At 37.4% G+C, this 27,496-nt stretch overlaps 1 protein-coding gene across 1 annotated transcript; it reads right to left on the bottom strand.

Annotated features, from left to right (window-relative positions):
• Positions 1-4,086: 4,086 nt before the first annotated feature.
• TARS1 (threonyl-tRNA synthetase 1) lies at positions 4,087-27,496 on the bottom strand (the record flags this gene model as incomplete). The annotated part of the gene is made up of 19 exons (XM_080715856.1): positions 4,087-4,235; positions 4,701-4,815; positions 6,209-6,281; positions 8,592-8,696; positions 8,786-8,886; positions 8,995-9,072; positions 9,420-9,557; positions 9,646-9,808; positions 10,750-10,916; positions 11,934-12,032; positions 13,277-13,423; positions 14,153-14,231; positions 14,322-14,386; positions 14,609-14,726; positions 15,024-15,145; positions 15,750-15,873; positions 20,012-20,202; positions 23,099-23,179; positions 27,440-27,496. The coding sequence occupies 19 exons, from the start codon at positions 27,494-27,496 to the stop codon at positions 4,087-4,089; spliced, it is 2,172 nt and encodes a 723-aa protein (XP_080571982.1).

Here is a 27,496-nt window from a genome sequence, read left to right as displayed (position 1 = left end):
GAGCTGTTACCTAAAAGTAGTCCTCTAATGATTAAGCTAAGTAGGTGATAAGACAAAAACACACTTCAATTCTCAGTCCTGCCAACCTGTTTATCATTTCACATCTTGTGAAGGATTCATAACACTTCTATAAATGTTTCAAGAAAAGTTATTAATTGTATAAGCCATTTGTTGCTTTAAGTGTGAAGTATATACTGCAAACAAAACCTAACATAATTGATATTTATTTATTTATTTATTTATTTATTTATTGGTGGTACTGGGGGTAGAACCCAGGGGCTTTCTACCTCTGGGCTACACTCCCAGAGCTATTTTATTTGGAAACAGGGTCTCACTAAGTATCTGAGTGCAGATACCAGCAAAAGCCACGCTCTCTCGGCATCTGCATTTTCGCAGTTAAATAGGCAAAATCTCAAAGTGAGAAATAAGCCCCTAGAGAAGGTGTGCTCGCTGGCCAAAAGCATCTTTCCAGTTTTAGATATTCTTGCATAACTATTATTCTTCTAGTATTCTTTTAACTCTCTACACGAATTGCTCCGGTGATGTGAGAACAGGACTATGAAAGAAATTGAGTCCGTGGAAATAAAATCTCTAATAATTTGCCTAAACGTCCTTGGCTCTGCTCAATAATAATAAAAACTGGCCAGAACTCAGATGCTGTGATAAGCATTCCAGCTGCAGCAATCATAAAGGGTCTCCGACCCTCATTCCAATCACTAATTTAGGTTAAGCTATTAACTCCGGTAAGGTAGCTCAGTTTAAGGTAACTTTGTTTACCCTTGAGATCCTGCCTAGAGACAGAAAAGATAAAAACCTTGTGTGTGACCTTAAAGCAATTTAGTTGATAAACAACTTAGTTGCCCAAATACAATAGACTCAAGGAGAAAGATTGTTGACTTTTACCTCAGTATGAGCATTCATGGAGACAGAGACTGACCCATGGTTAGAAATGAATATGACAAAATAAAGGACAGACGTTCTAAATATATATGTATGAAGGAAAGGAAATACCGTGTAAGAGTAAGAAAAGCATTTTTGCATGAAGAAGAGCTTATCATAAGAAAGTCCCAACTGGGAAAGAAAGGAATTAGAAAGTTAGAAGCAGGTTGCAGAGGGTTTGTGACAGAGAAATGGATTATTAAAGATGGATAGACCTTTAATAGGCTTGTTGTCTAAAGAAGAGTGTTCAGCAGTTAAGGAAATACATCTGACAATTAAAACCAAGAACCTTGTGGTGTTGTTTGTGGTATTTTGCCTGCCAAACTGTGTTGTGAGTGTGCTTAAGCTTTCAGATTTAGAAGGTAAAATGCCAACACCTGGAGAAACTCTATCACATCCACCTGAATCACCACATCTCCCCACACTTGCTATATGAACTGAGCCCAAAAGATGGAAAGTTCCAAGAAAGCCAAAGAAGATTCCCCGAGAAACCCCCAAGCCTTGGCCATGCTTGTTTATTTTGGGAAGTGGCCCCCTGGGACTGCTTATCTGCAAAGACCTTGGAAAAGAATCTGGAGTTAATCTCTCGAAGATCAACAGCCAGCTGAAGGACTAGTTTTATTACCTTTGTTTACATGTCATTCATTATTATTTCACAGTGATTACACCCACCCCCTTCTTCTCTTATTATTAACTTTACTGGTGAAGGGTATAAATTTTGGGGTTTTTTGTAATAAAGTGTCATTGGCTCAAGAAGCCTTTGTCCGCCTCAGATTCTTTCCCAAACGTCGTACCTAAAAACTTAGGGAATTCATAGAGGGGAAAGAATCGCTGCAGATAAGTTTCTGCAGGACATCACCTGCCTTTTGCCCCATCTTTCTGAGGCTCCCGGCTGCGAGTGGACTTGCCCCCCCACAAGGACTGAGCTCGTCGGTAACAGCTGAGGCTGGCTTCGAACCTGTGTGATCCTCCTGTCTCAACCTCCCAAACACGGGGATTACAAATGTGTGCCACCATGCCCAGCTAACATAATTGATCTTTAAAACTACATATTAAAAATGATTCTGTAGGACTGAGAAGTGACTCAGTCTAGAGCACTTGTCTAGCAGGCAAGTGGGTTTGAGCCACAGGACTACAGGGAAAAAAAGTCCATAAATTTTTTTTAGTACTAAAGAAAAACTCAAGCTAAGAGAATATATACATATACATACATATATATATATATATATATATATATATTGGGTGGTACTGGGGTTCCTGAAAACCCTTGTACCTCAGGGCTATACTCCCAGACCTATTTTATATTTTTTATTTGAAAACAGGTTCGAACCAGTGCAATCCTCCTGTCTCTGCCTCCCAAGCACGGGAATTACAAGTGTGCACCACCACGCCCGGCAGATATTATAAATTTTGAAGGAACAAAAATCAATATACTTTGAAAATGAATCAGAAAACTAGTATGATATAATGTAAAATCTCATCTAAGTTTTGGTTTTCTTCAAGACACACATAAAAATTAATCACACTCCTAATCAAAGGCTAAGTCTTAAGGCATGCAGAAGGCTTAATTAAGAAGTTTCAAAAATAAGTCCTATGATTAAAGGTCTTAGCTCCTTTATTAAAGTGAAAATTAATCTATGGCAAATTAGTTCTTTGAAGTGACCCTTACAAATAAGCAATTTGGGGTTACAGAGCTGAAAAAATAGACTTCTAAAAATGATTCTATTAAAGCCAGGTGTGGTGGCACGTGTTTGTGATCCCAGTACTTGGTAGGCTGAGATGGGCAGATCATGGACTGTGGCCAGCCTCAGCTACTTAAGTGAGGCTCTCTGCAACTTAGTGAGACCCTGTTTCAAAATAAAGAATAAAAAAATAGGACTGGGGGTGTGGCTCAGAGGTAGAATGGCCCTGGGTTCCATTCCCAGTGCTGCAAATAAATAAATAAATAAATAAATAAATAAATAAATAAATAAATAAATACTCTGTTAAAGAGAAATTGTAAGACATATCCATACAAGAAAACTCTTGAGGCATTCTTTCAAAATTGGAAAATTATCCCTCATCACAGAAGAGATGGCTCAGTACTATCTGCCATAGACATATATTTCTTTGAAGACATATACTTTACATTTGTGCATATCTATTAGATTCATGGTCATTTCTGACTGATTTTGTGGTACTGGGAATTGAGCCCAGAGCCTGCTCAACTATAGCCCTAGACCTTTTAATTTATTTGATACTCGGGATTGAACTCATGGCACTCTAGCTCTAAGCTATACCTCCAGGCCTTGCTGAGGGTCTTGTTAAACTGCCAAAGCTGGCCTTGAACCTGTGATCCTCCCATTTCAGGTTCCCAAGTACTGGGATTACTGGCCTGCACCAACACGCTCGGCTTTTTGAGACAGGGCCTTGTTAAGGTATCCAGGTTGGCCTTGAACTTGCAATCCTCCTACCTCAGCCTCCTGTGTAACTGGAAGTAAAAGTGATAGTTCAAAAAGGAGACGTCTGTAATTAAGAAGTTAGCACCTAGCTCCCATCAGTTTTTTTTTTTTCTTTTTTTTTTTGCAGTCCTGGGGATGGAATCCAGGGGCATTGTACCTCTGAGCTACACCTCCAGCCCTATTTTTTTTTTTTTTTTTAGTATTTTTATTATTTTGAAACAGGGTTTCACTGAGTTGGAAAGGGCCTCGCTCAATAGCTGAGGCTGCCCACAAACTGCAATCCTCCAGTCTCCACCTTCTGAATGCTGGGATTACAAGCGTGTGCCAGCACACTTGGCTTCCCCATCAGTTTAGGAACAGCGTATGCTATAGATTTATTCCCTCTACCCACCCTGCATTATAATTATAAAATCTGTACATGAAGGACTGAGCAAAATTCTAATTTTTAGCTCGATCGAAATTTAAAAATTTTATTTTCCATCGCATTAAATCTTCCCACATATTTAATGAATAAAATAATTTTAATGAATCTCTTAATTTTTCTTAATTTAATGGGTTTTTTAATTAACTCCACTAAATAAACATGGTCTAAAACATGTCTAGGTCATAAAAGGTTGATTTTGTAGTCATCTATGCAGACTCTGCTCAGTAAGAACTGTTTTCCGAAGTTCCTTTTCCACTGAGCCAACCTGGGTAAAGTTCGTTGTTAAAATTCTTCTTCTGCCTGCTTGCTGCGGGACTGCTTGAGCTGCTCTAGCCGCTCAATGGTTTCAGAAATAGTACGCTCCCCGTGGACTTTATTGTCTCTGGTCCGGATATTAACAGTGCCACTGGTTTTCTCTTTCTCACCAACAACTAAAACAGAAGATAAAGAGTGAGACTTCATTTAAAGATATGGAAGGATTCAGATGAGACTCGAGTGCCCAAAGCCACCCTATAGATTCGTATACAATAAGGTGTATAGAAGACAACAGATACCTAGGCAAGTCACTTAAAAGCTGAACCATTTAATCCAGCCAACTTAAAGAACACTGATATAAAAGCATTGATATTAAGTGGCTAACATTTTTAATCAAACCTTTAAAGATTTTTTTCATACCAAAATTTTTGTTATATCAACTGAAGAAACTGAATAGTATAGGATCAGGACAAGAAGCAGCCAAGCTGGCAAGAGGCCCCAGTTTCAATCTCCAGACACACATGCGCATGTGTGTGCACCCCCCCACGACTGGAAGGAAATAAACAGACTCTTGCCCAATAGTCAGTTAAGCTCAAGTCTTGAGATTTCAGTAGATTTTGCAATTTTTCTTTCTCTCTTACCTAGGATGAAGTTATACTGAGCTAACTGCGCATTTCTGATCTTCTTATTCAATGTACAGCCTGGATCCAGATCAATGTCTGCCATGAATTTAGCATCATGGAATTGTTGTCGCACCTATTAAACAGAATTAAGCAGATCTAAAATTTGTATTATGGTTTGATCTTGATTTTTATCTAACATATGTTTTGGAATATCACACAAATATTAAAAAATTAATACTATTAATAGATACATTTTAAAAACATACTTTGCACTTGAAAACTTTAAAATCATAATTCAGACAACTGAATTTAATAATCAACTTTCACACACACACAAAAAAAAAAACTATAAAGAGAGAAAAACCCTTTTGTAAATATATCAACTTCCTGATGTGGTTACTGGGAAATAAATATTTCAGCAGCCTCCATATAAAACTACCATGTGCAGTAAGAGGAAAAGTTTGAAAGGTCTGTTTTAATGCTCATTTACTTCTTAAACACGGTTAAGATCTGAATGTAATATATTTTAATGACCTAGAAGCACGATGATTTTAATGTTATTATCCACTGTTAAACTTGTTTTTTTGGTGGTACTAAGAACAGAAACAAGAGGCATTCTACCTCCGAGCTACATCCTCAGCCCTATTTTTTAATTCTTTATTTTGAAACAAGTTCTCACTAAGTTGAGGAGGGCCTCACTAGGTAGCTGAGGCTGGTTGTGAACCTGTGATCCTCCTGTTTTAGCCTCCCAAGTACAGGGATTTCAAGCGAGTGCAACCATACCTGGCTCACTATTGAACTTTAAATCATTTGAAATTCTTTAGTATGGCCAGGCAAGATGGTGCAATGCTTGTAATCCCGGCATTTGGGAGGCTGAGACAGGAGGATCAGAGTTCCCAGACAGCCTCAGCTACTAAATGAGGCCCTTTGCAACTCAGTGAGACCCTGTTTCAAAATAAAGAAAAAAATTAGGATTGGGGTTGTAGCTCGGAGATAGAATGCCCCTGGGTTCCATCCTCAGTACTGGAAAAAAAAAATTCTTTAGTATGAAATTATCACCTATAGTAGAACAGGCTGTTCTAGTCTTTCAGGTATGCAGTATGAATGATATTAGTAAGTTTTTTGGCAGGCAGAAAAGACACTGATTTACCATGACACAAGCTTTTAAAAAACTGAAGAAATTTGCATTCAAAATGAAACAGAAGTACTCTTTGAGTCAAAATACAGATTAAGTGTATTTTGCAGATTATACTAAGTACTTGATTTTGCTATTTTGGTTTTTTTTAAATACTAAACACTAAAATACACAAGTGCACATAAAACATTGAGTATTTTCTGATCACAGAACCATGAAGAAAAGCATTAAAGAGGTGATATAATGTATTCAGGTTTATCACAGGTAGAAAACGGTATTATGTCTCTATGTCACAAGCAGCTCTGACTTACCAAGAATATATGGTTCATGAGATCTGAAAAGCTTAACAACAGATTCCAAATTAAAAAAATAAGTCCTATTTAAGGATTACCTTTTGGGCATATTCATCACATGTTGGTCCCACTGGAACAACCATCACTTGGCGAGGAGATAGCCAGAAAGGCCTTAAAGATATAAAAATATTTATTAAGCATTTGAACACATAAACAATGGTGGCACATTTCTAAGAGTCTACTCTTTATTAAAGGACTACTTTCAAATTAAAACGTGGCTTTTGGCATTAACAAGAGCAAAAAAATAATCCCAGAAAACTAAACAACAATAATAAAACTATATCCATCAAAGATTTAGGGGAGGAGACGCAAGAGAAAACTTACCCTACATAAAAATCTTTAACTAAAATGTGTGTTGCTGGGCAGATAGCAAAGCAAACTAATGACAGGGAGTAGGCCTCCCATTTTAATACATCATGTAACAAAACACCATATACTGGCTGGGAGAGGGGTTAGCAAACTGTTAAATATCTGTATATAGAGACTAATTGAGAATATCCCCGCGTTCAATCTCCAGTACCAGACACATACACACATAAAAAAATTACTTTATTACTAATTCTTTCTGGAGATATACACAGTACCCTCAGTTTACTCAAGATTCTTTGGCAGCATTCATAAAATTTTAACTAATCATAACTGGTGATGATAGTATTTGGTAAAAAGGATTTTTCTCTACTAATAAAAATAAAGACAGGCATGGTGGTGCTTGCTTGTAATCCCAGTACTTGGGAGGCTGAGACAGGAGGATTCCAGGTTCACTGCCAGCATCACCTACTTAGTGAGGCCCTCAACAACTTAGTGAGACCTTGTTTCAAAATAAAGAGTTAAAAAAAAAAAAAAGGAGCTGGGAGTGTAGCTCGGAGGTAGAATGCCCCTGGGTTCAATCCCTGGTACCACAAAACAAACAAACAAACAAACAAACAAACAAACAAACAACAAATCCCCCCTCAGAGGATTTCAGGTGTCAAACCCTCCTGAGTCTGCAAATATAAAGCCAGTATTTCTCCCCATCATTCCTGTATTTTCAGTTGTTTTGTTACATCAGGCAAGAATAGGCCCAAAATACTACCCTAATTGTCGTTTTTTCAATCCAACAGATTTGGCAGAGATCAGCTGAGGACTGACGCCAGTAATTCTCTGGATGCCATAAAGAATGTTCCCCTTATCTTATTTGATTTTGTGAGATATAACTGAAAATAAATTATCTTGTTTCATAAACAAATGTGAAAAACTCCCCTTAATGTAGGAACCAACAAAATTCAAGAAATACTAAAATGACCGTAACATGTAAGATTAAAGCAATTCACAACATTTTATTTATTTATTTATTTATTTATTTATTTATTTATTTATTTATTGTGGAACTGAGGATGAAACCCAGGGGCATTCTACCTCTGAGCTAGATCCCAAACTCTATTTTTAATACTTTATTTTGAAACAGGGTCTCACTGAGCTGCAGAGGGTGCCACTAAGCGACTGAGGCTGTCTGTGAACCGCAATCCTCTTTTCTGTTTCTCAAATGCTAGGATTACAAGCGTGTGCCACCACGCCTGGCTTTTTACAAACATTTTAAATCAATACAATTAATCACTGTAGATTCAGGTAAATCTACTCATAAAATAAAATGGTGCTAGGGAATATAGCTCTGTGGAAAAAATTCTTGCCTTATATGTGCAAGGCCCTGGTTTCAATCCAGGCATTGGGGAAAAAAATTAAAAATGGAAGTCACATGTTCATATTTTGCCAAAAATATAACCTTGTAGAAGTGAGCATAAATGTTGATCAGTTTAACATGTTTAATTTTTTTCAATTAAAACATGCTTGGCTTCTAAAATATGTTAAAATACTTGCTTATAGTAACTAGCAAAGCTGAACAAAGCAAGCCAAAAGTCTCTTTATTCAGGCAAAAACAGAAGAACCATATAAACCCCAAAAGGAAGTTAAGTTACTTGAAAATCAAACAAAAATTCTGTAAGGTAAGGGTTTTTTGGGGGAGGGTCAAACCCAGGGCCTCAGGCATGACAGCCAATCATTATACAGTAGAGCTCCATCCTCAGCCCATCTGTACAGGACTTACTGAATTAATGAGTAATTAGAAAGTGTAAGATAACATTTAAACAAATCAAGTTCAGAAGTAAAAATAATTGTTAATAACAAGTGTTTTTCTTTTTTCTATGGTGGGAATTAAATTAAGTCCACAGCCTCCCACTTAGCTACTACTATATCCCTGGACCCAATAAGTATTCTTAATGTTAAAAAGTTTGAGTTTAGATACAATTTCTCACGTTTTTAGTGAACACTGTCATTATATAAGTAACCAATCAGAATCATTCTCTCTTCCCACTTCATAATGATATTGGAAAGAAAACATTTCTTCCACCCAACTTATATTAATCTAACAAAAACAAAAGCAATTACCATTTGCCTCCATAGTTTTCAGTGAGGATAGCAATCATTCTTTCCACTGATCCCAAGATGGCTCGATGAACAATCACTGGCCTTTTCTTATCATCACCATCATGGCTATACAGAAAAAGAATTTGTTTTGTCTTATTATAAATTTTCTCTTACATATCACTGGAGAAAATTCAGAGTAGATACCAGAAACTCACCTAACAAAAGTAAGATTGAATCGAATGGGCAACTGAAAATCCAACTGGATGGTCGCACACTGGTGGTAGCGACCAATCGCATCTTTTATCTGTATGTCAATCTAGGAGGCAAAGATGAATTATAAATGCTGGTGATATGAAGCTCGGCTTAAGAGTTGGATTGGTGTGGATTTTCCTTTCTGTCTACTCCAACATATGTTAGTACTGACCTTTGGACCATAGAAGGCTCCATCACCAGGATTTAGCTCCCACTTCTCACCAAATTCATTCAGGCTGTTTTCAAGTTGCTACGGATAAAGCAAAATGACTTAATTTTGTTCATCTGCAACATTCCTTCTTCCAATCTAATTTGACCTGCAAATATCATAGTTACTATCATGGATCACTATCCCCTACTTTATAATTCTGTCCACCTAGACATACTCTCAAACAAACCTTATTAAGTTTTAGCTTTATATATGAAAAAATTTAACTCAACCAATCCTAAAATACTTTAAAATTATACAAAAAATTAGTTTAAACATAAGAACCATGTAATTTTCTTTTGCTTGTATCCATTTATAAAGGCTTCCTTACATAAAGGTAGACAATTTTCGTCAAAGTACTCAAGCATACTATAAAAAATACCACTTACTTTCTCAGCTTGATTCCATACTTCAATATCTCCAAGAAATTTTTCTGGGCGAGTAGAGAGGTTCAGTTTAAAGGAAAATCCAAATACATTGTATACTGTACGTAGAAAATCCAAACAACCTTTTATTTCATCCTCAATCTTTAAGTTTAAAAAAAAAAGTAGAGGTTATTTTCCTTTGCTTTCCTGACACTTTATTTAAAGAATTCTTCTCCACAAGATCTTGTACCTGCTCCATGGCACAGAATATGTGTGCATCATCCTGCTGGAATCTCCGCACCCGGGTGAGTCCTGTGAGCGCGCCTGACAGCTCGTTCCTATGAAGTACTCCGAAATCAGCTACCCGCAGAGGAAGCTCTCTCCAGGATCTTGGCCGATGATCAAACATGAGGCTGAAGGAAACAGTAAAACCATTGACATTTAATTTCACAAAAATAAAACTGCTTCTAGCTGTCCATACAAGCAACATGACTTGAATCCTGGAATTCATGTAGCAATAAAAGTACTTGTATAAATGAAATAGCAGATGAATTATAATATAACCAGTCATTGCTAAGAGAGAATAAGAAATGCATTTCAATAAACCTAGAATTGAATACTTGTGCTCAATATTTCCATTACTACAAGGACTGTCTTTAGGGCTCATATTAAAAAAAAAAAAAAAATTGTTAGGTGAATACAAATCATTAAAAACCATAGAAAGTAAAAAGTTAAGATTTCTCTTATGAGGCCCCAAATTACTTCATTAGTCAGGTAGAAAGTACTCCAGAAAGTGAAGAATCTGGGAAAAATTCTGCATGAACTCGGTTGGTTCTCCACCCCTTATCACCCAGGTATCTTCATGGAGTTTCCTCTCTCATCTTCTCTGCCCTTAAGGACCTACCAGGAGCTGGGCACACTGAGCTACCTGTACCACAGCTCTCCCAAGTCTTCCCAGAAGTTACTCTAAAGCTGTATTTCATGGATAGAAAGTGGAATGGCCTCAAGGCAAAGCACAACTTTCCAAGGGTATTAATTCATTAGCAGTAGGTTTGAATATAACTCATTTGTTTAAAAAAGAGGGGGGAAAATCTAGAGTACTTGCTATAGCTCAAATTCAATATCCATGTTTGATAATCTGTTTTAATCACTGCCATAACACTAATTCCATTCTTAGATGTCTACAGATCCAGGGATCAGGTATGGAAGCAATTATGACAATAATGTTACACTGTAATACTATTTTGATTATGTAATTTGTTTTTAACAAAAATTCTCTTGAAGGAAGTAAAGCAAGTTATTAGAATTGGAGCATGTGAAAATCTTTTAATAGAAATTGGAAGCTGTTGAATACCAGTGTCCCGGGCAGTTCATGGGTTTAAGAGCAAATAGCTCCTTCTCCACCTCAAAGGAGAACATGTTCTCACTATAGTGCTGCCAGTGGCCTGACGTCATCCAGAGTCGGCTATTGTAGATGTTTGGAGTGACTACCTCCTGGAATCCTCTCTTTCTGTATTCACTCTGTTAAAAAAAAAAAATAGAACACAACTGTAGGCAAATCATTGCTCACTCTTTCTAGAGGGAACAGAATTTGGTAACAGAGTAATTTTATACTATTTAGTGAAGCATATGACCTACATATACCATGATGTAGAAACACCACCTGTAGGTATACACAAAATAAACTCTTCAACACCTATGTAAGAAGGCTTATGAAAATGATGACACTGTGGTAAGGTGAGCAGTATGAAAAAAATAGAATTCACATTAGTGTGCATCCATAAAGAAATATGCAAACTAGTATATAATGAACCAGTATGTAACAAGCAAAAATTAAACTGAATTTGCACATTATCTAAAACAAAATCACAATTAATATAGACTGATAGATAATAAGAGTTCATATTAGTACACGAGAAACACACACACACATGAATAATTTAAAGGTACATATATTTGGGGTGGATATAAATAACAGATAAATAAATATAAATAACAGGCAAAAAGGATTCATGGCAACATCAAATTGTGTCTTCTGGAAAAGAAGAGAAATGAATAAAAAAGTTTCCCAAAGGGGGTATCTTTTTTTTATTTTTAATATCTTAAACAAAAAATTTGGATAGCCCAATGCAAATGTATGTTCAATTTGGGTGGCAAATATACCTGGTATTCATTATACTACTCTCTATAAACTTTGAAATATTTCATAATTTACAAAGAAAACAAGTATTGTTTTTTCAACTTGTTTATTTTAAGAAAAATACAGATGAATGGTTAAAAAAGCACAATGCTACTATATAAATGGCCACAGGTCCTACCTTCAAGTTTACTAGCTTTCCTGTAGATATACTCATGTATATCGACAAGATAACATCTTCAAAAGTATATTTAAATAATCCGAGACTCCAAATTTCCACTTATATCCATCATTTTACATATTTCTTCTCAAAAACAGATCTTTCCTTTTACCAGTCTTTGTATAATAAAAACATCTTATATATCCTAAATCTTCAGAAGACAATAACAACTAAGGCTCACCCTGATGAACTCCATAAGTGTATTATAAATGTAGGCTCCCTTTGGCAGGAAAAAGCAACTTCCAGGGCTGAGTTCATGAAAGAAATATAGCTCTTGATCCTGGGTAAAAGAATAAAAGTTTTTATATGCATATACCACTAATACCAACCCCAGTGTTCCCAAGTTCAAATTTGGTCATGGTGTCCCATATTTCAATTAGTGCCAATCCAAACAAAAAGAAACATGCCAATGTTTCTGTCATAAAATTTAATGATGCAGAAGTGCAGTCGATTCACAAATTAGCGTAAGTCTGTTCCATGCCTCTTACATTCCTCAGTCCATGCACGTTTAACAAACAGTGATAAGGCTCTCTCAGTTTTACAGTTCTCATCATTTTTAACTCTTCAAAGATCTAAGATATGGTTTGCTTATTTATTTTCTCTGATTTTCTTTTTTTAAATAAGAGGGACAGGAAGGGGACTGGTAAGATACTGATAATAAAATAAATGATGGAGATGAAATTGGCTAACTTTGGGTCACGAAGAAAAGATATCTTCCTATTTCCTTTCCCCTATGCTAAGATGGCCAAATGCCAAAGGCCTTTGAGAGGAGCCTGTTAATCACTTCCAGCTTCCTTACTGCTAGAATTTATTTCAGGTAGCCAAAGGAACAGGACAGTGGATACTCTCTCCTTCTCAAATTTTACCATTTAACAGCCAAGGACCTTTGGCAAGAAATGTTTTTACCCCAGCCTGGTGGTACACACTTGTAATCCCAGAACTTGGGAGGCTAAGACAAGAGGATCACAGGTTCGTGGCCAGCCTCAGAAAACTCATGAGGCCCTCTGCAACTTAGTGATATCGTTTCAAAACAAAACATAAAGCTGAGAGTGTAGCTCAGTTAAATACCCTACTCCTCAGCATCATAAAAAAAAGTTTTTAATCAAACTTTTAAAGGACATTCAGAAGTAGAGTGATAACAGAAAATGAAACTACAGGATCCACAGGTGACTTGCTGACTCCTTGGGCAACAAGTAGATTAATCTTTCTGGACTCAGTTTCCATTTCTTTATAAGGATTCAATGAGACTAGATACTTTACAAGGTCTAGTTCTCCCAGATCTATGAAATTCTGCTATATTTCTTTTACAAAAACTATGGGTCATTAGTATTTTTCTAAACAGAAGTAATAAATTTTACAGAAAAATAATGCAGAAAAGTCAGTATTAATATCCATACAAGGACATGGGGAACTAAAATTTAAAGCACCTCTTCAAAACGAAATTCCTAGTATTTATTAATACAGCTATTTTCAAATGGGATTAAAGAAAGCTCAATCTAGAGATATCACTGTTCTTAAACATACCCTCCCAATTTTCCTATGATCTCGGTTTTTGGCTTCCTCTTGAAACTTCTCCCATTCTTTCAACAGTTTGGGATCAGGAAATGAAATGCCATAAATTCTCTGTAGAGTCTCCATATCTGCTTTGCCTTCCCAGTATGTGGAGGAATTCTGCAAACAAGAATCAACAGTGACACAACACTAAAATCTGCAAATGTATCACTAGTTTAGGAGTCGGATGTTATGTCTCATAATCAGTTTATGAGTCTAAATCATACTAATCATTCTGATAAGAAAAATGGCATAAAATGTACACACCCAGGAAACGTCTCCTACTGCTCCGAAGCCTTGATTGAGTGGTTGGACTCTGTAGCACCAAGTTAGGTGTTTGCTTCCCTCAAAAATCTGTCACCCCTCAATACTAAAGCAACAACTCCATGACGTTACTCTGACTACAAGAGCATCTCTCACAAAGTAAGTACAAATGAAAACAAAACAACAAAAAAAATCTTGAAATGATTCAGTTATTCTCATAATTTAAAGTATACTTAACAATTACTAAGTATTTATGAATTCATATAAAGCTGATTAGTTATGTTAAAAATAATGGATAATTATTAACTTAAGACATATGAAGGGCAAAAGCATACTTCTCTACCGAGTCTCAAAGCTTTCACAGCCATGATGGCCCAGACCCATGAAGGCATGACTCTGTGAATCTCTCAAACACGCATTCCTGTATTGCACCCACTTAGAAGACAGCATGAGAATTAAAAGAAAGAAAATAAAATCATTCTTATACATGCCAAGAAAAAAAATGGTAGAAAATCAGGGACAGTTTAAACACAAACCTATACTAAACAAAAACACTTATATAGACTTTAAAGTTATATTGCTTACTTTGTGTATTTTTAAAGTCTTAATTTTGCCAGTGTGTCTGACATGAGGACCCCGGCAGAGATCTATCAAGGGGCCACACCTAGATATAAAATGAAAGAAATTTTAAGAAAGACAAATGATATACTCGATATATACTCCAGTTACATTTAAGGACATTTGCTATTCTCACCTGTAGACTGTTGTAGTTGGAGTATTTACTTTTTCATTCAATATCCGGCATTTGAACTTGTTATACTAAAAATAAGAAAAGAGATTAAAAACACAAAACGTTAATTCTTACGTCTAAATACTATAGCTAAAATATGTAACCCAAGGTACATCAAATCAGCTATTGTATGAATATAAATATGCTAATATTACAAACTTCTGTGCACTAAACCCCAGTGATACATCTTTAAGTGATATTAGTATATAAATGAAAGTAGAAGCTATAGGTTAGGTTATGGTTCAATTTACCTTAAACATTTCCAGTAAAGTTTCTTTCTTAACTTCCAATCTTTCAAAAGCTTGCTTTTCTTTAATGATTTTCTTACATAAAGTCTCCAGAGAAGAGAAATCATTGCTGGACACACCCCTGAAGGAAAAGAGAATATAATCTTTCTACATTCTGTTCTAGTCATATCATGGCTTAATGAATATTTCTTTGGAATACTTTAAGCGTTTTAATATAAAAAATTAAACACCTGCAGTGTATACTGGAATTTTAAGCTAAGTATTTTTCATAATTTATAGATCTCACTAAGCCTATTACTTCTAGTAAATTGCAACTTCAAGTTTTGACAATGGCGGCACTTGGTGATTATGAAAATGAGTTTTTTATATTTTCCTTTCTTCATTTGAATGTTTTCCTTTATCCAGTTCTATAACTTACCCTTCTTCCAGGTACATGTCATAATAAAATCCACTTTCTATTGGAGGACCATAACATAAACATCCACCATAGATTCTTTCCATGGCTTCACCCATTATGTGAGCACTTGAGTGCCAATATACCTGTAGGTTTAAAGAAAGATGGGATGGCTTCAGTCTTGGCATACAAGTATGAAATAATGATGGTTTGTAAGAGGCAGATAAAATTTACTATACATAAACCGAATACAGAAAAATTTAAATTTATAAATCTGTTAACTATGGAGTGATTCTATGCACAACCAAAATTAAGTCTTTTAATTACAAAAGTGTACTTGTATTACAGAAAACCTCTAGTGTAGCTGTTTTTAAACTAAGTCAATTTAGTGCTGTTAATTAGATAGACTAGATTTGTTCCCTGACAACTGCCATTCATAGTGTGACTGTCAATAGTCAACCACATTCTTTTGAGTCACTGTGCCCATAGCTCCATGCCCCAGAGGCTGTGATATACCCTTCAGTTAGCTATGGAATATCACTTAAGAATTACATCTATTTATATTTTACTGGCCCAAAACAAAGTGGTATGACTTGATCCACAACACATGGGACAAACATGGATACTGAAATCAAATGGTAAGGTGAGTCAATGTTTTCAGGATTTCTCAGTAAAGTACCAAAGGGATATTAATACAGCATATGGTGATGTATTTACCCTAAATTCAATGGCCACTAAATACAAACTTACTGCCTGCGCTTCTTCATCCTCAAACTTGAGAAGCTCCAAGGTACAATCTTCCTCCAGCGGACGGTCTAAGTCCCAAACAGCTTTGTTCACTTTAGCAATAACTGTGTTGTCAGCCAGGCCTTGACTTAAAAAAATTTACATGTAAACATAAAAATATAACAATCTAAAAAATAATCTTTTTATACAACACTTAGAAGAGAAAAATAAACCTATATTACATATTAATTCTGTATACATTATTATATACATATAGCTCTATCTTTCTGAAACAAAATGGAAAAAGCAACACAGTTCAAAAAATATACCAAGACTATAACTGGAAAATACTGAAGATCCAGAACACTATAATTTGACTTTTCAGGCTTATTTAATAACAATCCCCAGTGGTTTAATTAATCTTTCGATTTTTCCAAATAAGTTTTCTACAAAACCAACATGTTTAGATTCCAAAGTGAAAAAAAGAGGGCCACTAAATAACTTCTTTATTTAAAATGTATACCAGATCCTTTCTTTGAAGGGGAATGTTAATCTCAAAATAAATTCTACAAATATCAATGATAGCATTTATAACAAATAGAGGTAAAATAAATACTTAACAAAATTTCTTATAATATGGATGAATACAGTGAGACCCCCCACTGTACAGTATGAAACATAAGCAATCACCAACTGGTGAAATGTCAGATCACACCACAGGACTTCAGAGGTAGACAAACCAACTTATGTCAAAGTCACTGGGAAGGCTTTGAGACTAGAGCATTTTCACTGAAGGATCAACACTTGTGGACAGTTAGAAAAGGAGAGGAGGCCCCCTAGAGGAGGGAGTGAACTCAGATGCATGGAGAGAGGCAAAAGGCTCAGAAAGCTGCAAGGCTAGAACAGAACCAGGGTTTGACAGATGCACGGAATCTATAATAATCTGGGTATTTCAATGAAAATAGCACCCCACATTCTAAGAGAGGAGAGCCAACAATCTTTACACTGTTATACTCAAGTTATCTAGCACCAGACTTTAAAGTGGTTGATCTCTTCTTGGCGTTTAAAGGGTTACAGCCTAATTTATACAACCACCCTCACACAGTGATTGGGGGAGAAATACAAAAGAGAAACTAAACATAAATTCCACTTTAAATGTTCCCAAAGACTTTCCTATAAATTATAACCAATATTTTCCAAGATCAGATAGAGCCTATGAGTAAAATAGAAGCCTTTTACAAAGCATAATATGGATTTGGCAGAGAGGTATATTTTATTATACTGGTGTAAAACAAGTTTCTTGAAGATTCAACAACTGATCAAAGAGTGACTAATGTATTTTCTAATATATTCTTTGAGAAGAAAATAACTCATCTTGTGGTCAAAACAGTACCCTGAGATGCTAATAATAAAGTTACTCTAAAATGTACATTATACATGAATCGTATTGAATCACTTCAGTTTTTCAAAGTATAAGATAATCTATACTTTCAGGTTTATAACAACAAAACTTCAAAGAAAAACATTTTGAAGCAAATTCAGCCTTTTTTCTTCCCTTTCATATTCATCAATAATCATCTGAACCCGTAAATAATCTACTATTCATGCTATAATTTTTCAAAAAGCAACTAAAACTTATTATGAGCCTTTATAGATCTGTCACTACAACAGTGGCTTAACTCCAGGGCTACTGAAACCCATCAATATTTTGGGAAATTCAACTTTGAATTTTGCAGTTCTGGTAAAAAAAGTATTTTCCAACTGGTCACTTAATAAATTACAGAGTAATCTAGAGGACAAGATCATGGAATGTATAAGGCAAAATATCTAACTACACTAAGAGTAGTCTGAGTTTTTTTTGTGTGTGTGTGTTTTTGTTGGTGTGTGTGTGTTTATGTGTGTGTGGTACTAGGGATGGAACCCAGGGGCTTTCTACCCCCAGGCTAAACTCCCAGACCTATTTTTATATTTTATTTGGAAACAGGGTCCCACTAAGTTGCTGAGAGCCTCACTAATAGCTGATGCTGGCGTACAACCTGTGTGCTCCTCCTGTCTCTGCCTCCCAAGTGCTGGGATTACAAGCGTGTGCCACCACACCTGGCTTGGAGTCTTGAGTTTTAATTCTGACATGGATCCAATCTCATGCAATAACTCAAAAATCTTTTATCAATCTCCAAAATTACCTCTAAAATTTAAGAGTGATCTGATATTTAATGGTCTATTCAATTCTTTATCCTCTCACACAGAAACCATGTTACTACAACTTCTTTCCTTTGGAGTAAAGTAGTACTTGTCAAATTACCTGAAGTACTCCATTCATTTTGCAAAGTACTAACCAATGTCCTCCATGACATAGTGAAGGCCTATGCCTCAGAGACCTAACAACTCTAACTACTCCTGTTCCTACCAGTTGTAGCACAATAGTGCTACCCAGAATCAGACACGCTGGTTTCCAAACCTGTTTAAATGCTATTTATATCTCTTAGGCTCAAATCGATGCTAATGATTTTTGACAGTTCATATGGTGATTTCATGTGGTTCAACCCAATACATAATTATAAATGAATTATAATACAATGAGGGGAATGATGATTTCTATGGAACTAAGCTGAATATGTCAGGGCTTGATAGAGGCAAGTCATGAAAAAAATACTGTAAAGTTAGATGAAACAACTACATAACAATCTGAAAGGATTTTGTACTCAAGGCTGCTTCTCTGTGTTAAGATAATGTAAGAATTCCAAGCTGGGCGTGGTGGCGCAGGCTTGTAATCTGGAGGCTGAGACCCGAGGATTGCGGTTCATGGACAGCCTCAGCTACTTAGTGAGGCCCTCCGCAACTTAGTGAGACCCTGTTTCAAAATAAAGAGTAAAAAATAGGGCAGGGGGTGTAGCTCAGAGGTCGAATGCCCCTGGGTTCCATCCCTAGACCCCCACACATAAAAACACAAAACAAAAACAAAAACCAAAAAGGATAATATAAGAATTCCAATCTGCACTCACTATTTCAAGAAATCTTGGTCTTAGAAATTTGCATATTCTTCTTAGTTGTTTTTTTTTTCTTTAAACATTTAAGCTGGGCGTGGTGGTGCATGCTTGTAATCCTAGCACTTGGGAGGCTGAGACAGGAGGATTGCACAGGTACAAAGCCAGTCTCAACTACTGAGTGAGGCTCTCAGCAACTAGTGAGACCCTGTTTCCAAATAAAGTATAAAATAGGTCTGGGAGTATAGCCCAGCGGTAGAACGCCTCTGGGTTCCACCCCCAGTACCTCCAAAAAAAAAAAAAAAAAAAAAAAAAAAAAAATATATATATATATATATATAAACAAATAAAATAAACATTTAAACATGTATTAAACATTCTTAGCATTCTAGCTGTACAAAAATATGCTACCACCGTAATTTACTGACACCTGGCTTAATATATAAATAAGTTATACATAGCTGAGGCTGTCCGCGAACTGTGATCCTACAGTCTCAGCCCCCCACCCCCAAACACTGAGATTACAAGCATGTGCCACCACTCCCAGCTTACCTACCTTCATTTTTAACTTCCATACTGAGACATTTAATTCAATATTAGTGAAATACTGTATCTTTGGTTTTTTGACATTTACACTCAAAATAGAATGACTAATAAATTTCTTCATAAGACAAGATTAAAGTGGACTCCTTTGAAGATTAACCTTGCCTCTTGACTTTATAACTCCACATTACTTTCATTTTCAAAAATCTCAAATAAGCTGGGAGTGGTGACCCACACTTGTAATTTAGGTACTTGGGAGGCTGAGTCAGTAGGATTACAGGTTTGAGGATAGCCTCATCAAGTAGTGAGACTCTCATCAACCTAGGGAGATCCTGTCTTAAAATAATAATAAAATAGGACTTGAAGTGTAGCTGAGGAAATGCCCCAGGGCTTAATCCCCAGTTCTCCCCCCCACACACAAGATAAAAAAAAAAAAAGGTAAATTAAAATCATCAAAAATATCAAGTAGTTGGAGGATCGCGGTTTGCGGACAGCCTCAGCTACTTAGTGAGGCCCTCTGCAACTCAGTGAGACCTGGTTTCAAAATAAAGAATAAAGAATAAAAAAAAAATAGGACAGGGGGTGTAGCTCGGAGGTCAAATGCCCCTGGGTTCCATTCCCAGACCCACAAAAAAAATGAATAAATAAATAAATAAAAAAGGAGTAACATAAAAATATTATGAAGATAAAATCTGGCAAGATAAAGAAAGTTTAATTAGGTTATAAACAATAGAAGGTCAAGATGGGTGTAGCTTCTACCTAATTCCACAAGCAATCTGATATGGCGTAGTTTTCCAGGATTCAGCATCCACCTGTTTACCATCAGGCAGAGTGACTTTAATCGGCTTGCTATCTTTTTCTGCCTTTTCTGCCAGAATGGAATCATGTTCTGCTTTTAGTTTATTATACATCTCAAGACGTGTGTTTATGTATTCAGGCCAAGGATTCAACTGCAAGACAACAAATGAGAAAATAAATGATCAGTAAGTATTTCTTTCCTTTCCCGAAAAGAGAAGGAAATAGTAAAAGACAATATAAATGCAATGATTACTCATTCAGTATGACAAATGGACGATAATAATCACTGGACATCACTTTACTCTGGTCCAAAATGAGGGCAAAAGAAGGAACTGCCGTCTTCTTAGAATCTGTACTTTAAAAAAAAAATAGCAGCCAGGCGCGCGCTTGTAATCCCAGCATTTGGGAGGCAGAGACAGGAGGATCACAGTTCTCGGACAGCCTCAGCCACTTAGTGAGGCCCTTTGCAATTCAGTGAGACACTGTTTCAAAATAAAGAATCAAAAATAGGGCTGGGGGTGTAGCTCGGAGGTAGAATACCCCTAGGTTCCATCCCCAGTACCACAAAAACAAAAAACAAAACAAAACAAAACAAATCAAAGCTGGGCATGGTGGCGCACGCTTGTAATCCCAGTACTTGGGAGGCTGAGATAGGATCACACAGGTTCGAAGCCAGCCTCAGCTACTTAGTGAGGCTCTCAGCAACTTAATGAGACCCTGTTTCCAAATAAAGTATAAAACAGGTCTGGGAGTATTGCCGGAGGTAGAAAGACCCCTGGGTTCTATCCCAGTACCACAAAAAAAAAAAAAAAAAAAAAAAATTAAGAGATCCCATTCAAGGAAAAAAAAAGTCATCAAATTCAAAGGCTCTATGATTATCTTATAGTATATAAAGAAAATAGCGCAAATGGGGCGTGATGGCACAAGCCTGTAATCCCAGTACTTAGGTGTCTGAGATAGGATTGTAGATTTGAGGCCAGTTTTTGTTTCTATACAAACATAAATATAAAAAACTATAAACCAAAGGCCGGGTGTGGTGGAGCATGCTTGTAATCCCCGCACTTGGGAGGTAGAGATGAAGGATCGTGCAGGTTTGAAGCCAGCCATGCTGGCTTAAGAGACCCTGTTTCCAACAACAACAACAAAAAGGTCTGGGAATGTAGCCCGGAGGTAGAAAGGCCTCCAGGAACCCCAGTACCACCAAAAAAAAAAAAAAAAAAAAAAACCAACACAATCAATAATTTCTCCTACAATTATAGTGGGATCTAAATGAACCAACAGGTGATCAATTGGGCTTAAGAAATGGTTAGGCAGGGCTCTAAACAATACAATACTTGATCACTTAAAAAGTTATTTTTAAGTAAACTAAAACATTACATAAATTTATTCATTCATTTTTCTTGGGTACTGGGGATTGAATCCAGGAGCAGTCTACCTCCAAGCTACACCCTCAGCTCTTTTAATTTTGAATTTTGAAACAGGGTCTTGCTAAGTTGCTAAGGCTGGCCTCAAACTTGCCATCCTCCTGTCTGAGACCCCTCGATACTAGGATTACAAGTGTGTACCACTGCACCCAGCTGGAAGAACAGCTCTTTAAAGTCAGTTTCATATGCTACTTTTTAAAAGTCTACTCCTTTGTGCTTCTACATTCTATTTTTTTAAGAGTCTCCAATAAAAGGTTCAATGACTAAAGCAAAAAGTGAAGCATAGTTCATAGCAGTTCAAGTCCAAAAACAGAGTAGAAAGACAAGCTTGACTGTCTCTTAAAGCAAAGCACACAGGAACTAGGTGAAGCCCAGACTGGCCTTTGAAATGCCAGCTCCTTTTAGGACAAGTTCTAGGAAGTGAAAGCATTTTCTCTAGATTTGAGAAGCCTCAGAGTTGGTTCTGTCTCTGTAGGTGTTTTGTTTTGTGGTACAGAGGATTGAACTAAAGGCTTCCCCCATTCTAGACAAGGGCTCTACCAGTGAGCTATATCCCTGACTCAGAGTACTTGGTGACACATGCCTGTAATTGCAGCTATTCGTCAAGTTTAAGGCCAGTCTAGACAATTTAGTGAGACCCTATCACAAAATAAATAAATAAAAAGGACTGGGGGTACAGCTCCGTGGCATAGCACTTGTATAGCATGAGTGCCTTGGGCCTTAGGCTTGATTTTCTATACCTCAAAAACAAAACAAACCAAAACAAAAACCCAGCAATGGGTTCAGATGAAAAAAGCAAGAATGGGGGAAGGAAGTGGGTATTCTTTGGCTTCTGTTGTATTCAATACAAGCTTCATCTTATTTAATGAAATGGTCAAAAAGCCAGTGCCTGATACAAAAGTAAGGACCTGACAAGCAAGTAATTATGACAGTCGCTTTCTATCCAACTTTTGTTCTGTTTTTCCTATTAGCTAACCCCACAATTAGCTCATTTTATAATTATATTCATCACTTTCCTTTTAGAGTTACAAATAACTACACATAATTTTCTCCACTCAGTCTGTCCTTCCTTCCTTCCTTCCTTCGGCTGTCCGTCCATCCTTCCTTCCTTCCTTTTTTTTTTGGTGGTACTGGGGTACTTGGAAGCCCTTCTACTTTCGGGCTACTCTCCCAGACCTATTTTATATTTGGAAACAGGGTCTCTAAAGCCAGCATGGCAGGCTTCAAACCTGTGAGATCCTCCTGTCTCTGCCTCCCAAGCACAGGGATTACAAGCGTGCGCCACCACACTGGGCTCCTTCCTTCCTTTCTGCAGTACTGGGGATGGAACCCAGGGGCATTCAACCTCCAAGCCACACCCCCAGCCCTAACAGGGTCTCACTGAGTTGTGAGGGCCTAAGTAGCTGAGGCTGATCTGTGAACGTGTGATTCTCCTGTCTCAGCCTCCCTAGTAATGGATAACAAGTATGTGCCACCATGGCTGTCTTAATACTTCTTGAGTCCCCAACTTACACCATCTTACAACTCCAGGTAAACCACGGGAATCCCTACATACAAGGATAAGCCTGGGATAGGTCCCTGCTACTCGCCAACCTGTGAAATAGTGCCCCTGTGACAACTTTACCTCGACTCGACCTCCATCTCCAGAGCCCTCCTTGTTCTTCTTTTTTCCTCCTTCCTTTCGCTTCTCCTCACCAGCATCCACCTAAATAAGCAAAACAGAAAAGCTTTTATACTTTGATCCAATTTGACACTCTCTCTCCATGATACCCCAGAAAAGTCTGAGAATGTTATTTTAGTATTGATATAAAAAAAAGAAAATCTGATTTCAAAAGATTTGAGAATTTCATCACTGGAAAAGACAAGTTAACTACTTAGAATAAAGTTGTAAAATGTAGAGAAGAGTAACTTAAGAATAAACAACTATTTCTCAAACCTCGTTCATCTTTTTTTGTGATACTGGGGATAGAATCCAGAGGCATTCTACCTTCAATCCACATCCCACCCCCTAGCCAGATTTTATTTATTTGGAAACAGGGTCTCACTAGGCTGTGTCGCACTACTTGCCAAGGCTGTCCTCGAATCTGTGATCCTTCTGTCTCAGCCTGTCAAGTAAAGAGATTACAGGTGTATGCCACCATGCCCATCCTTCATTCTTTCTTTCTTTCTTTCTTTTTTTGTACTGGGGATTGAACCTAGAGGCATTTTATCTCCAAGTTATACTCCCAAATCAATTTTATCTCTTATTTGGAAACAGGGTCTTACTAAGTTACAGAGGGCCTCGCTAAATTTCAGAGGCTGGCTTCAAGCCAGTGATCCTCTTCCTATCTTGGCCTCCCCCAAGTACTGGGATTACAAGAATACAAGCATGCACCACCATGCCCAGCTTCATTCATTTTATCATTATTCTTGTGACTGTCATTTCAGGTTTTGTCAGACTTGTACTAAACAGACAGCCACAGAAAATCATCCAATTAATTCAGTAAGAGTTATTGCCCGGGGGGGGGGGGTATGAATGTAGTATCTATCCTTTCCACAAGTACTAACCTATGTGCTCATATTTAAAACCCATTCCCTACCACATGCAAATTAGTTTCTCCAGGGAAACTAAGCATACATGTGTGAGAAACTCTGAAAGAGAAAAGAACGCAGCAGGAACAGCACTATGATGATACGTCACACAAGCCAGGACCACAGCAAAGAGAAATGCATTAAAGGAAGCATGGATTTCAACAGGTTGGAGTTTAAGAATGGAAGCAGTGTACTTGGTGGTGCACGCTTATAATCCCCGCGCTTGGGAGGCTGAGACAGGAGGATCACACAGGTTCGAAGCCAGCCTCAGCTACTTAGTGAGGATCTCAGCAACTTAGTGAGACCCTGTTTCCAAATAAAATATAAAATGGGTTTGTGAGTATAGCCCGGAGGTAGAAAGCCTCTGGGTTCCACCCCCAATACCACCAAAAAAAAAAAAAAAAAAAAAAAAAAAGAGAGAGAGAGAGAGAGAGAGAGAGAGAGAGAGAGAGAGAGAGAGAGAAATAAAATGACTAAACCGGGGTGCCAAAGCAGTTTTACTTTAGGTAGTAATACAAGACAGACCAAGTAACCAGAAGTAATACAAGTTAAAAAATGAAAGCAAGCACTAAAAGTTACCAGAAGAAATGTAGACTTTAATTAAAGCACATAAAGTTGTATAAAGTAGTGAGTCCTGTATGGGAGGTGTGAAGGGGGACTTTTATTTAGTTCTGTGTATTTATGTGCTTTAATTCTTTAAAGACTGAAATATAATTCATATACCATTCATTCACATAAATTATGCAATTCAATGATTTTTACTCTATTCGCAGTTGTGTTTTATGAGGTTTTGTTTTTTTTTTTTTCAAATATGCTCTTCCTCCCAACTACACCCCTAGGTTCCATTGTTTATTAATCCATTTATCAGGTGATAGATAATCTGGTTGCTGTTAAGATGATAAAACATGTTACTTGTTCAATTAAAAAAAATAAACTAAAGCCAGGCGTTGTGGCGCACGCTTGTAATCCCAGCATTCGGGAGGCTGAGACCAGAGGATCGCGGTTCGCAGACAGCCTAAGCTACTTAGTGAGACCCTGTTTCAAAATAAAGAATAAAAAATAGGGCAGGGGGTATAGCTTGGAGGTCAAATGCCTCTGGGTTCTATCTCCAGACCCGCAAAAATAAATAAATAAATAAACAAATAAACTAAATAAAAACATAACTCCTAATTTTAGGCTGTGTTAAAACATGTCCATTCCAAGAATATGGATTTAGTACATGTTTAAGGTCTATTCATATTCAATAGATAAATAATAAAAGTAACTTAAATCCATTTTTTTTTTTGGAGGATCTGGGGATGGAATGAAGGGGCATTCTACCTCGAGCTACACCCCCTGCCATATCTTTTATTATTTATTCTGAAACAGGGTCTCAATGAGTTGCAAAGAGCCTAAGTAGTAACTGAGGCTGGCTGGGAACCCTGATCCTCCTGTCTCAGCCTCCCTAATGCTGGGATTACAAGCATGTGCCACCATGCCCAGCTAAATCCATTCTTATTCAGTAAAGTACTAACTAATAGGGTTATCGGATTCCCCACATGTCCTCACTATACTACAATTAATTACAGGTTTAAAACAAAAAAGGATAAATTTCAATCCAAAAGTTGGGATAGAGAACTGAACTATGAAAATAAGCTATACAATTACCTTCCTCAGGCTTGTAAGGAGTTGAAAGAGAGGTAGAGGCAGAGTGTTGTCTAAGTAAATTCAATTCTAGAGACCCAAAATTCAATATGTGGAGTTCTAATAATTTGATGTGATATCTGTCCCTAGGTCATATCCAGGCAGATGATGGAAAGGGGATTCTAGGAACACTGGCTACATATTATTTTTTTAGCAAATTACTGTTCTTCCCTATCACCCAGTTCATAGTTATCAGGACTGAATGAGTTAACACATGTAATGCACTGTAATATGGTGTCAGGCCCATATTTAACTGTCAGTAAATATTAGCTCTTGTGTAATCATTATACAGAAGGAGGCTGGCAGGGCAGAGTGAGGGCAAAATCATAAATATGCTATTCATATATCAATTACAATTACAAATGGCAGAGCAGAAAGCTCATGGACATGCAAAGCCGTTGCCTATATCTTGTTGAGCAAAGATGGCCGTCAAATCACAAAACAGCAAAGATACCTTGAAGTGAAAAAAACATACAGATGGAAGAAGTCTATGTATAGCCATTAATCACCTTAAATATATAGTTGAGAATATACATATTTTCCCAATTCAATCCCTTGAGAGACAATCCAGAAACTGTAGCTTCCCAGTGACTTCTGTCACAAGAAGCAGAGGCTGAAGACCTCACCACCTCTCACCTGGATGATTCCAGCAATCTCCTGCACAGCCTCACCTCTTTCCAATACACCATCTACTCCACTGATGCCAGTGATTTTTATAAATACTAATCAAAGACAGCATTTTTCTGCTAAAAATCCTTGCTGAGGACAGTATGAATGGCTATCCTTTTGATTGCTAGACCTCTCCCTTGGGTGTGTCTCTGCTAAACCACCTTGCAATTCATCTTAACCTTTACCTGGAAGCCCTGCTTGGGTCACCTGGTGAACTCATTCTTCCAAACTAAATCCAAGTGAACTTTCCCAAGCTGATCTGGGGAATTTCCTCCTGATCCCGCAGTGGATCACACTGTACTACGACAGTGCTCCTGTCTCTTAACACACCAGGCTGTCTGAGGCCCTCAAAATCTGGGATTCCATCCTATTAATCTTGCTACCTGCATCTACCAGCCTAGTGCTGGAAAGAATTTTTAAAACATTCACTGATCATAAACAAAACAAACTTCGACCTGGCAGTGTGAAAGTAACCCGAAAGATGCTCCTAAGCAGTGGATGACACTGGAGACAAAGTTTTAAGGTGAAATGACCACTATGCGTGAAAGTGATATACTACACACTTCCAGCATCTGACAAAGGGGCTGTCAGAAGGACAGTCCTCCTCCACCATTTATTTTCTAAATACTTAGGTTTGGAAAAGTTGAACCAGATCTCAGGGATTCGGTTTTCCCTTCTTAAATTGGGACTACACGCTCCTATAGGTTATTAGGTTTAACTAAGGCTCTGCAATAGTCTTCCCGCCTCAAGGTGGAGATAAAACACAAGTCTGGGATTCCCAGCCCTACCTAGATTTTAATTGTCTGGGCTTCTAAATCTAAATTGATGTGTGTGGCACTGACGTCCACCCAGAGATGAACTGCAAGGCCCCACCCTGCTTATGAATGGACTCCTGCTCTCAGGCTCTGCCTCGTCCCGGAGCTCCGACCACCCCAGCCGGTTCCCCCGCCGCTTTCGAATCCGCGCCTCCCAGCCCTGGGTAGGCTGTTGACAACAAGCCGACCCCCAGCCCGGCGTCCGGGCTTCCACTAGGCCAGCTCACCGGCTTCTCCTCGCTGCCCATCTTCCCTGAAGGGCTACGGGCCTTCTCTTCAGACAT

This window comes from Muscardinus avellanarius, assembly GCF_963383645.1.
Source record: "Muscardinus avellanarius genome assembly, chromosome: 1".
Classification (NCBI taxonomy): Eukaryota; Metazoa; Chordata; class Mammalia; order Rodentia; family Gliridae; genus Muscardinus; species Muscardinus avellanarius.
This window is presented reverse-complemented; position numbering and strand designations above follow the sequence as displayed.